Genomic DNA, 12,893 nt, shown 5'->3' with positions numbered 1-12,893 from the left:
ACTTTAAACCCTGTTGTGGTCGTGACCTGACCTGTGACTACCATGCTTTTCCCCAGGTGCATTGTGGGTGTGCGTGGTGCTAAACCCCCACTGTAAGAGCGAGGAGAAGACCAGCTGGCTCAAGCAGCTAAAGAAGTGGGGGGACATGGACGTCTGTCCACTGGAGGACGGCAACTATGGCAGCGAGCTCCCAAACATCACCAACGCGCTGCCACAGAGCAACCTCGCACAGGGTCAGGAAAAACACACGAGCGGACAAAACGCACAACAACGCAGTCTGTTTAATAGTGGATAGACAGGATGAAGCTCCATAAGACTAATTTTGTGTATGCGCGTGGTCTTCTTGTTCTCAGACTCACTGTCCAGGCCAAGGAGGACGGTGTTCAGCCGGGCCATTGAGGCTTGTGACCTCCACTGGCAGGACAGCCACCTCCAGAGAATAATCAGCAGCGACTTCTACATGTCTCCATCCTACCAGAGGGAGGGGGACAGCCTGATGTTTAACCCACAGGGCCTGCCACTCTGGCTAGGTAGCATTCACATTTATTACTTCCTTACGCTTGGTTCACAGAAATGGTCAATGAGCCCACTTTATCATTTGCTGTATCATCTACAAACATGCACTGAACAGCACACATACCTACTGCATTACAACCTCAGACAGAGAGTAAAAATGTTTTTCTGCCAGTTCCTTACACACACACACACACACACACACACACACACACACACACACACACACACACACACGTACAGGTCTTAGCAGAACACCAGTGTGTGATAGCTGGCTTAAGTTGCAGAATCTGATCATACTTAGCTGAAAGCTGCTTACTGCAGATAGAGGCTTCAATATCATGGGGAATAACTCTTAGGGCCAAGGTTAGAATTGAGGTTTGGTTCTGATTAGAGTATTGTGTGCGCGATTGTGTGATTGCAAGTGAGAACCAATAAAAGGTACTTTTTCTTTATCACAACGAGGACACTTTGATAAGTGAGAACTTGAATTCTTTGAAGGCCTGTTTAAAGGGGTACTTCACTGAAAAGCAATTTGTGTTATGAAAATTGGATATTTTATTGTCCAAAATGTGCAAAAACATTTGCTATTGATAGTCTGTGTCCAGAGAAAACAGGAAAAAGCAGCAGTATTATGTTGTGGCTGAAAATGGCCAAATCCTGCAACACCCAGCATGCATTGCGCTCTGACGAACCTCCCGACCTGCTGTGTTTGGATCGTACCTGATTCAGCTGGGCGTGTTACTGCCTGTGTTGCTGTTTTGTCTGTTAGTGAATGAGTAGAAGAGGAAAAAGGACAGAATACACAGCTGTGGCTGCATATAGTGAGGCTGCATCTGTGTTTTACTGAGTGACTCCACCTTTATCCCTGTCAACTGCACAGACCACGTCCCGACAGCGTGCGCGCGCGTCGATGCCCTGCGTTCCCACGGTTACTCCAGGGAAGCCCTGCGATTGGCTGTTGCCATCATCAACACACTCCGGCTCCAGCAGCAGAGACAGATGGACATCTACAAGCACCAAAAGAAAGGTTGAAACACGTGCACGTTGTCCGGTTTGTGCTCTGGACTCGTGTAGTGCCTCAACTTACATGTCTCCTCTCCTTCACTGTCAGAGCTTCTCCAGAGGGGTGTGACCTCCACCACAAACCTGGAAGGGTGGGTGGGTCATCCCTTAGACCCAATTGGTTGCCTTTTCACCACTCTTACTGAAACCTGCCGCGTTGATGATGACAACACTATGGACACTGGAGGTATTACAACTAACACAGGCAGTAACTCTCTTTTGCTCAGTAGAGATTTTCAAGAGTTATTGTAACATTTAATAATTTTAAGGAATAGGAAGCCATCTTGAATTTTCACACACTCGGAGGCAATAAAGCCCCCGTACCCAACTGTAATATAAGTCCTGGCACCCATGACCATTTATTGAGAGGAGGTGACTGAGTCCACCAGCAGTGACTCATCAAGCTGCAGACTCCGTGTTCTTGTATAAAGACCAGACTCTATTGTCCTGTAGACAGCTATAAACTAGCAGAGCATGAATGGATGGGTCTGAAACAGCCTGTTTATTTCGACCACACTGGTGAGTGTGGTACATATAGAAACCATTAGCATTTGCATTTCTCATTCTGTCCAGGGTCTTTTTATTTTTAAACGTTGGAGGGTTTGTGTAGCACAGCAGAATAGGGGATGGCTTTCTCTTTGTCACAAGGCTATAGGGAACTATTGTTGGTTCAAACAATGCTGACCATTGGCACAGTTGTTTCTGTGCATGTGTTGTAAAAAGAGTGAAATGCCGTCTTATGTTGTTCTGGGAGGTTGAGGGTACTGGTAATATTTTCTGTGTGAGAGTTCATAGCGTGATCAACATGCTTTATTTTCTTCAGCTGGGGACATTTGTTTGTGCAAATCAAGGCATTTGTTTCCAATCAGCCGTCAACATGTACATAAAGAGCTGGTGTGACTAAGTTTGTTAATTCAGATACATAATTTGACACACATTTAGACTGAATCCTGTTCATAGCAGAGGTTCATGTACTGGTATATGGATTATTTAGAGAGAATTAAAATCTTGCTTAGTGTTGGTCAGATGCTGACGAATCAAGCAATAATGAAAGCTTCTATCTGAGATAAAATCTATGTATGCAGTGTCTTATATACTGATATGTTAGATACACAAATCAGCAAGTTTGGTTGCCTTTTGATAAGTTGGTTTGACATGTGGACACGGACTCTGATGTTTGTCAAATTATATGTTGATGAATTTATTTATTACACATTATTTTTACTTCAGTTTTTGAAAATGTGGGTAAGAGTTTGGAAAGTTTTCCATAACTTGAAAATATAAAGAACTCTGAAATACCATAGCAGCCGAGTCATATATGTATACTTTTAAATTACAATTATTAATAAATTAAAATATTGAACTAGAATTAAACCACACACAACACAAAAAGCAGTATTATTAACTTTTTTTGCACTTTTCTTGTTTGTTTTTGTTTTTTTTACCTGTTGAAAGGTGACACCAGGCCGCCCGTCTACCATCATGTACCAGTTTGGGGCAGTTCTGATGGAGGGGAGTCCTACCTTACGCTGGCTTTAGAGGTGGCTCTGATGGGTATGGGCCAGCAGAGGATAATGCCAGAGGGGCTCTATGCTCAGGATAAGGTACAGACTCATGAAATAGATGCTCTCGTATGATATTGATATGCATTCCAGCAATACATGTGATGTTCTAAAATGAATTTGAGCACAGTGAACCGCAAAAGAAGGTCTCAAAGTCAAAATAAGCCTAATTAAATGTTTAACCTAGAGTTATTCATCAGTGATACTAAAAAGGAAAACGTGTTTGTGTTGTTTTTTTTTTTATTATTTATTGTAGGTGTGTCGTAATGAGGAGCAGATTGTAGCGAAACTTCAAGAACTGGAACCTGATGATCTCTTGGTTCAGACTCTTCGGAAACAGGCCATTCAGCTACTAGAAGGTAAAAAAGAACAGCATTTTGTAAAGAATCTTGTCTCAAATGACCTCATTTTTTGTCACAAATAACCTTACGTCATGGTGAGTCACCACAGTTTTTACCTGTCCTCCAGCCGGCCCATTCAGCGGCCTGGGTGAGGTCATCCATCGGGAGAGCGTCCCCATGCACACTTTTGCCAAGTACCTCTTTTCTGCCCTGCTGCTACATGATGCGGACCTGGCTTATAAGGTTGCCCTTCGTGCCATGAGGTCAGTTTCTGATTTGGGGTCATTGAGATCATCATAATACATTTAAAGTTCTTAATGCACATTTCAGTGCATTGTTGAACTTCCACTGACGCTAACGAGACCTTCTTTTAGGCTGCCAGTCCTGGAGTCGTCCGCCGGCTCCGGGGATGTGGGCCACCCTCATCACGGCATCTCCATAGTTCCGAGCAGATACCCGCGCTGGTTCACACTGGGACACCTGGAGTCCCAGCAGTGTGAGCTGGCCTCCACCATGCTGACTGCTGCTAAAGGTACAGTCAACACATCTCCTGTTCAAATCAGGGCAAATCCCATTCAACATGCATTATTGAGCTTTTGATTTCTGTTTGTCTGCAGGTGACATGTTGCGGTTGCGGACCGTGCTGGACGCCATCCAGAAAAACATCCACTCCTCTTCATTAATCTTCAAACTAGCCCAGGATGCCTTCAAGATAGCAACACCTGCAGACAGCCCGCCTGATATAACCCTGCTTAATGTAGCACTGGAGCTTGGACTGCAGGTACTGTGTGCTCAGTTGACTATGTGGTGTTGGTGAGGGAGCAACACAGTAAGTGAGCATGAGGGCAAGTCAGTCATTTTCATAAATCATTTCACCCGCAAAGAAAATCAGAGCAGTGGTCAACAGTCAAAACATGCAACACTTTTTCGTCAGCTTGTAATTTCCACAGCTTCACTACAAATTAACAGAGAAAACATCACACGGCGCCACAGTGCTGTTGATGAGAAGAAGCCACATAATTAATGCTTTAGGATTCCACAGAAACACTCTTCAGATCATCAAGGCAGCAGCAACACTGTGGCTTCACTCGCCTCCGTCTCCCAGTATTTAGAGCATCGTCAGAATTCCTGTCAGCAGAAGTGCTAATAAAGTGCTCAGAATGGCAGGGTCACAATTAGCCACGTGTGTAATTATGTGAACACATTTTGGATACGTGTCATTATCTCAGACACGTAGCTCTTTACGAACCCAGAAATGTTTTTTTCTTCACAAACTCGCAGGGACGCGCGTCAAAACGTGGTAGAAACACATCGGCATCGTCCGTAAACGAGCGTTTGTGCTGGTGTTTTGCAGGTGATGAGGATGACTCTGTCCACGTTGAATTGGAGGAGGAGAGAGATGGTTCGCTGGCTGGTAACATGCGCGACTGAAGTCGGTACGTAATCCATCAAGGCCTGAGGCGTTCAGGAGGAGCGCTTTCCACTGATCACACCTGATCATCTGTAAAGAAACAATGACATGAATGAATGCTTTTGTTTAACATGCTGAAGGCTGTTTCCTCTGGGACCACAGTAAACGCACGCCTCCACTCTGTCTCCCTCAGGCATGCGGGCGCTGGTCAGCATCCTGCAGGGCTGGTACACGCTCTTCACGCCCACTGAGGCCACCAGCATCGTAGCAGCCACCGTCATGTCCCACAACACCATCCTGCGCCTCAGCCTGGACTACCCTCAGCGCGAGGAGCTGGCCAGCTGCGCTCGGACCCTGGCGCTGCAGTGCGCCATGAAGGACCCGCAGAACTGCGCGCTGTCCGCGCTCACGCTCTGCGAGAAGGACCACATCGCCTTCGAGACGGCCTACCAGATTGTGATCGACGCCGCGTCCACGGGGATGACGTACTCGCAGCTGTTCACCATCGCCAGGTATATGGAGCACCGGGGGTACCCGCTGCGCTCCTTCAAGCTGGCCTCCCTGGCCATGACGCACCTCAACCTGGCGTACAACCAGGACACGCACCCGGCCATCAACGACGTGCTCTGGGCCTGCGCGCTCAGCCACTCGCTGGGGAAGAACGAGCTGGCGGCCATCATTCCCCTGGTGGTGAAGAGCGTGCACTGCGCCACAGTGCTGTCCGACATCCTGCGGCGCTGCACGCTGACGGCGCCGGGCCTCGCCGGCATTCCGGGCAGGAGGAACTCTGGGAAGCTGATGTCCACGGACAAGGCGCCGCTGCGGCAGCTGCTGGACGCCGCCATCTCCGCGTACATCAACACCACACACTCTCGACTGACGCACATCAGTCCCAGGCACTATGGGGAGTTTATTGAGTTCCTGAGCAAAGCACGGGACACTTTCCTCTCAGCACAGGACGGCCCCATCCAGTTTGCCCAGTTCATAGACAACCTGAAACAGATCTACAAGGGCAAAAAGAAACTGATGATGCTGGTGAGGGAGCGCTTTGGCTGACTCTGCTCCTCCTCACACGGACCCTCCCATTGGGAAGTAGTTAAACCTGTTGGTTTCTATTTAAGATTTTTCACTTATTTTCTCTTATATTTTTACTTCTTATGTTGAGCCATTTGTTGATTTAACTTCAGTTTTGTTTTATGGAATGTGAACCAGGAAGTGTTTGCAGTACATTGTTCTACTTCATTTAAGACTGCAAAAGGGAAACGGCTTGAGATACACAGAGGCATCTCCCCTCAAGCTCATCTTCAGCCTGATATGAAGCTGTCAAAGGGTCGTGGTGACTGAGACCTTTGTTTTTCCAGTGGCACATGATGACGTTAATACCAAATGATGAGTGGGATGTGGTGTGTACTCTGAGCCAGGCCATCAACACAACCACTGAGGTCAATAACTCAGCTGTATTAGGGGTCAGCTTTAACTGTTGTATCAGACCGTGACCTTGGTTCATTCAGCGCGTCTCGGCCCGCAGAGGGCAGAATACAGAATAAACATGGTCTGTCTTTAGAAGTCGGTACCAACTGGTCAGCGCTTCTCATTCAGAACGCATTGGGAAGCTGGACCTTGTTCCGTAAAGAGTGCATGTTCTTGGATCCAGCAGTCTGAAAGCCACAGTCCTCAGGCTGTTGTAGCTGCAGCAGGGTAGTAGATGCTCCATGTACCTGTGTATACAGTGTATCTCCTATATCCTATAAACGTATTGACAGTGACAACATAAAACTGTGATGAGAGCAGAGATGCCGCTGCACTGCTGTACAGCTATTTGTGGCCAAATCCTTTTAAATCTGAGTCCAGTAGTTGTGTTTCAAATGGTCAAGCAGGATTTAGTAAATAAGCAATATGAATCAGTTCTACTGCATTTTTGCTTTGGGACTTTTGCTGATTGCTGCCTGCAGCTAAAGTCCCATTTCTATCTCAAACCTTTCTGGGCATTCACTTTCATTGATTCCTATTATTATTATTATTATTATTATTATTATTATTATTATTATTATTAAGAACTCAAATCATTAACGTATGCAAGGGCAGAAGCGCAGATCTACTTTTGGTTCTTTTCTATATTCCTCGTCCTATTAAAGCCATTAATAGACAGTACTGTTTCCCAAAATCTAATTAAACAAAAAAAAAAAAAAAAAAAATTATCCACTCCTGTCGTGTCAAAAAAGGTCATTGTGCACTAAACCGCTGGATAATAGTGGACCAGAATATGTATTAAAATCAGATGACTACAAAGGGTTTTTGTTCAGAGAACAAGACGTGACTTCAGTAAAAAGACGAAAAAAATATTTGATTTGCATTTGTGACACAACCAGAAAAAATGAGTCCATAAAAATGTTTTTATTTTACTTGATGGATAAATTGGCTTATTAACAGTTTGTCTAGATGTGAACTAAAGTATCTTTATGCAAATTGGTCTTTATATTTTTCTGGATAAGTACAAAAACTTGAGAATTGTAACTGTTGGAACAAAAACCAACCAAACAAATGGTGATTGCACTTCTTCGCGTCATGGCTGAAAATGAACACGCTCAACGACCTCGTGGCTTCAAATCTCCCATGTTTCTGAACTGTTATTTTTGACGGGATTCTGTTAACTCGAGCTTCACACCAGTTAATGCTAGTCTTTTTTTTTTTTTTTTAGATTGTGAACACATTAGGCAATGTTTTTCACGAAGGGTGGCGAAAATGCAGTGCACTTAATCGTCCACGTTTGGGACCACACACCTCAGCACGGACGGGGTTGTATCTTTGTGCGATGTGCAGGTCCTGGTTCTTACCCAGTGTGTTGTTAAAGCAGTAACACAGTGCAACGACAGCTTGAATCTCCACTGTTCCGACTAATCATCGTCGTACAAGCACTTCACACAAATACCTCTTCATTGCATTTCTGTCTGCTTCAGCATTTATTTATTGATTGTTTAGTGTCGTTCTATGACTGAGTAGGAACGCAGACACACAAACACAACAGGTCTATATTTGAAACAACACACACACACAGAGCAGACGGGGCTTCATTGTGTGGAGGAAGGTTTTTTCTTTGTTTGTCTGCTTTTACATTCCATGAGAGCTGCCTGCACCCACTGCCTGGGTGTCGGTCACAGCTCTGGGCCTTTTTATTGTTCTTGATCTGAAGAAACAGAAGAATGACAAAAGGAAAACTGAGCAAACGTAAGAGAAGAGGCTAAACTCAGTTCTCAGGGACATCACTTAAAGAGACAAAACAAAAGTAGAAGCATTAAGCATTTAAGATATTGTAAATATTAAAGTGTCCATTCAAAAATTGTAAAGTTATAATTATTTATGATGACTGTTTTCCTTTCTTTATTTTCTGCTTTGTCTGTGGGCAGGGTGTTCTTGAACTGTTTTAGACCGGAGGTAGTTTTTGTGAGAGAAAAAGACTTCAAGGCATTTCTCAGGTGCTCCTGTGTACATTTTATTTAATTTCGCTTTTGCTATGACGACTTTTTTTTCTTCTTTGCAAAGAAAATAAATGTTTTCCAAAAGGAGGCGTGCTCTCAGCCGTTCCGGACGCGAGGAAGGCATTCATTTGTGAACAGATATGTACTAAACTTGACTATGCAGAACCACTTTGAAGGTCTTGGCCGCTGAACTCTGGCGAGCGCGGCGCGGTGGACTCGGCCACTACTGGAGTACAGGGGGCAGACAGAGAATACCCAGCATGCTTTGCTGATTCCTTTCAACATGGTGAAAATGCCTTTCTGACCGATCAATGTACAAAGTTTATTTTTGCTTTACTACTCTGTTGGTTTGGTTTAATCAGGACTCAAACCTTTAGTGTCTTCTTGCGGGCGCTTTGTTGTGTGGCGGCCGGCACCACAGTGACACAGAACAATACACAAACGGCCGAGTCCGAAACGGCAACTGTTCGAACAAAGAGACCGCTGTGGAGGAGCGTTGGTCGATTCCTTGTCGCAACACGTTTTTATGGATTTCTTCACCTCCCCTCGGCCGCTGTCACTAACTGGGTTAAATGTTTCATTGTTGCCACCGGTCGTGTTCTGGTCTTAGGCCTCTTCTGCTTTTAAAGCAGTGCATCGGTGTCAGACGATCCTCCTGCTCTTGTACCTTAAAGCACTCGAAAGATCAGTGCTCTGCAGCGGCCTCGTGTCCCAGCGATCATAAACGTCTCATCGCTTTTCGTCTTGCGTTGCTGCACATTTCTTCTGTAACGAGGATTAAAGCTTGACTTATTTCTTGGCCCCCACATTAGCGCCAGCGGCTTTAAGGGATATAATTGTATCTCCTGGCTAATGAGGAGGCACCAGTCAGATGCCTTCACGTGATGCGTTTACTGACAGCATCACAACAAGGAAGGTTGTGCTTCTGTTTTGTTTCTGTGTTAACTGTTTCAGCCAGTTCCTGGGGTTTTTCTGATTTCTCCCCTTTGTTACTTCCTTCTGTAGGAGACTTACTGTTTGTTGGTAGAGAGCTAGTTCACCTACTGTTTCAAAGTTTGTTTTTTGGATTTATTTTTTTCTTTCTAACTTAAGGGAAAATTGAAAGTGTTTGTTGCCTCTCTGTGCTACTGATTATGAAAAGGTATTTCCAGTATTTGTTGCCACAGAAGTATGATAGCTTATCATCCACACGTTTTTTTTTAATTTGTAATTTTTTTGTGCGACTTCTTGCGCTACTGTCTATAAAGCGAGAATTTATTACTATTTATGTAATGCTACTACCATTTTATATTGATTTGTGTTGGATCTCAGTTCTTTTCTATGAATAAAGTGTGAAACACAGATTTTTTGTTATTTGGACTGTACATCTGAAGATTCATTTGCTAAATGCATTCAAAAGCAAAATGTTGTGAAGCTTAGAGACTTTTATTAATTAGAGGAAAGGTTTATAATAATATCCATACATTATAGTGAAGGTTAGGGTTTTACCACGCTGCACAGCAAGTTAATGGACCACTCAATAACACATGGATAAATGCTTTGGCATCGGCCCGATCCCCAGCTGGTGTGGCTAATCCTGCGTTCTCACCCATCCGTCAAGCACCCGTAATAAATGAAGCACATGCAGCCAGATATAGTCCCATCAATCTTTCACTCATTTATCTCTAATCACAATAGTTTTCTTCTATCCCTCCTTCAGTGCTTCATTCTCATTCATTAGAGATTAGACAATCAGACCATCGAGAAGGTGCTGTGTGTGTGTGTGTGTGTGTGTGTGTGTGTGTGTGTGTGTGTGTGTGTGTGTGTGGGTGTGTGTGTGTGTGTGTGTGTGTGTGTGTGGTGGTGTGTGTGCGCGTCTGTGTGTGTGTGTGTGTGCGCGTCTGTGTGTGTGTGTGTGTGCGCGTCTGTGTGTGTGTGTGTGTGCGCGTCTCTGTGTGCGTGTCTCTGTGTGCGTGCGCGTGTGTGTGTGTGATCTAGATGGATTGCAGGATGGTAAATGAGCACATTTATTATAATTATCCAGACCGATAGATGGAGAAGTGACTGCTCTGTGCTCAGGCTTCTTCTCAGTTTGCACTGGGCTCCACCTTGTGTCTCTCCCGGCCTCAGACACAGTAACAGACCATAATTGAACAGGAGGACCAAACCAGAGGGTTGGTACCAAGCGGCCCACTCTCTCTCCATACTCGTGTTCCTTTAGATGACAGACTCAATGATCAAGAACCAACGCTGCCCTACGAACCACGACTGATGCCTCACAGCCAGAAACCTCCTCTGTGGCGTCTGCGTGTTCTTCCCTCATTCCAGAGAAATGCCGCAAATCTGAGTCAGACCTCATGTCAGACCTGTGGATCACTGCAACTGAGAGTAAACTTAAGCATTACTTAATGACTGCTCCACCTGCTCTTTGGGTCTCATTTAATGACTACGCCTTTGGCAGCAGTATATTTCCAGCATGGCGCCTACTGTGTGTACTTCCTTATGCCACAGGATGTGGCGCACACACATCCGCTACCTAAAAGCCAGGTGGGTGCAGTCACAGCTGTCAGCATCTGCATCAGAGGGAAGAGTCGCAGGGTCTTCAAACTAAAGCCAGTCTCAGCCCCCTCCATCACCGCCATGGTAATAACAGCTATCAGTCTCTGTCATAGCAGGCTGTGCGTGAGTGTGTGTTCATCTATGCATGTTCTTAGTGTGTGTGTGTGTGTGTGTGTGTGTGTGTGTGTGTGTGTGTGTGTGTGTGTGTGTGTGTGTGTGTGTGTCTGAAGGAGGTCCAGGCTCCATCTCTCAGCAAATCAGTAGTCCTGAAAATCCAATCTGCCTGGAGAGACAGCAGGCTGTACATCATCTGCCATGGATGGACACTATCAGCGCTTCATCAGTCACACACACACACACACACACACACACACACACACACACACACACACACACACACACTCGCACACAAATACGTACACACACGCACACAAAAATAAGTACATATTAGTACACATTTATGTACATATACATGTGGAACACACACAAACCAATACACACGCACAGAGGCACACATTCATATTCATTATTAAAACAATTCTCTCTCTCTCTCAAACACAAAGGCTGTCACTTTAGTCCCACTGACACAGTCAAAGCCTCCACAGTCTTACCTGTTCACAATCAGTGGTGATTTTTTTTCATTTGTCTCCACTATTTAAGCGATAGGGGGCCACAACAAAGGCCTTTGTGTGTGTGTGTGTGTGTGTGTGTGTGTGTGTGTGTGTGTGTGTGTGTGTGTGTGTGTGTGTGTGTGTGTGTGTGTGTGTGTGTGTGTTAAAGGAACCACAGAAACACAAAGAACAGAGATAAACGAAAGCCTGTTTCCATCTGAGCAACTATTGCTTTATTCCTCACCATCAACATTTATTCAGCTGCTTTAAAGCTTTGTGTGTTTTTGCTGATTAACAATGCTGATCTCCTCTCACGGCGGCAGCAGGGCTTTGGAACGCAACGTCTACGCTTCCCTTTTGAAACTGAACTGTGTTGAGCAGAAAAATCAATAAATCCTCCACAGCCTTCACCTGCTGTGAAGCTGCTCCACCGCCATCATCAACCACACACTCGTAACTGTGTGCAGCGCGACGGCTCCAAGGTCCAATGTTTTCCTTTGTAGCAGTGACCGTTTTACATCAATGCTCCTTGATTATCATGAATATACTGCACACACACTACTTTTACCAGCCTGACACGTGTCTTTGACCTTATACAAGCAGTGAAATCACTGAATGGATGCTGAAATACTCAAGTTACACATTAGAATTTGATGAACACATTATTTTGTTTGCGTGTTTTCACTAACGTATATTCTATAATTAGTTCAGAACAAAATGACATAACAACAGTGACTGGGAACCAGAATGATCATCTGTGGAATGAACTGGTGCCAGTTAGAGCGCTGCGTGGAGCTGGAGGCTGTGAACAGGCTGCACTGGGGTCGGAGCCCGTTCGCTCAGAGTCAGAGGCTGCACAGTGGGGGGCGCTCGCCTGGTTTCTCTGTCAGCGCTGACAGCGATGGTCCTGCGCCATCTTGGAATTCTAGGCCGACCTGCGCAGCCTAAATGACTGCAGCCACAGCGTCGGTAGGAACAGAAGGAACAGAGCAGGAACCTGAAAAAACCCTGAAACCATTCATTCTCTGGGTTTGACTGACAACCACACCCGTCCTAAGGGATGCATTAACAGCCCTAAAGGTTTGGGCTTCTAGTGCTGTAAAGTATGGAACTGTACTTTGCAAAGGCCACTTTCTCTTTATGAATTGAATTGAATTGAATTGAATTGAATTGAATTGAATTGAATTGAATTGAATTGAATTGAATTGAATTGAATTGAATTGAATTGGTTTTCTACAACTGGAAATTCAACTGCTTCTCTACATTAAAAAAACAGCTTGCCTAGAAAATTGTAATGTTCAGCTATGTCTTATTAATATTTATTTGATTTTCATCTCAAATAAAAATCCAAACTTAAATGAAATAATAATTAATAA

At 44.7% G+C, this 12,893-nt stretch overlaps 1 protein-coding gene across 1 annotated transcript in view; it reads left to right on the top strand.

Annotated features, from left to right (window-relative positions):
- Positions 1 to 9,721, top strand: part of zswim5 (zinc finger, SWIM-type containing 5) — a 40,593-nt gene extending 30,872 nt beyond the window's left edge. The window contains exons 6-16 of the mRNA XM_029131411.3: positions 57 to 233; positions 354 to 530; positions 1,397 to 1,543; positions 1,628 to 1,765; positions 3,034 to 3,182; positions 3,397 to 3,499; positions 3,609 to 3,744; positions 3,856 to 4,013; positions 4,099 to 4,262; positions 4,836 to 4,917; positions 5,086 to 9,721. Of these exons, the coding sequence (XP_028987244.1) occupies positions 57 to 233; positions 354 to 530; positions 1,397 to 1,543; positions 1,628 to 1,765; positions 3,034 to 3,182; positions 3,397 to 3,499; positions 3,609 to 3,744; positions 3,856 to 4,013; positions 4,099 to 4,262; positions 4,836 to 4,917; positions 5,086 to 5,948 (2,294 nt within the window). The 3' untranslated portion in view covers positions 5,949 to 9,721. The remainder of the gene's footprint in view (positions 1 to 56; positions 234 to 353; positions 531 to 1,396; positions 1,544 to 1,627; positions 1,766 to 3,033; positions 3,183 to 3,396; positions 3,500 to 3,608; positions 3,745 to 3,855; positions 4,014 to 4,098; positions 4,263 to 4,835; positions 4,918 to 5,085) is intronic.
- Positions 9,722 to 12,893: the final 3,172 nt, after the last annotated feature.

Source organism: Betta splendens, chromosome 17, assembly GCF_900634795.4.
Source record: "Betta splendens chromosome 17, fBetSpl5.4, whole genome shotgun sequence".
In the NCBI taxonomy this organism is placed as follows: domain Eukaryota; kingdom Metazoa; phylum Chordata; class Actinopteri; order Anabantiformes; family Osphronemidae; genus Betta; species Betta splendens.
Note: the sequence above shows the minus strand (reverse complement) of the source record. Positions and strands in the feature narration are given on the sequence as shown.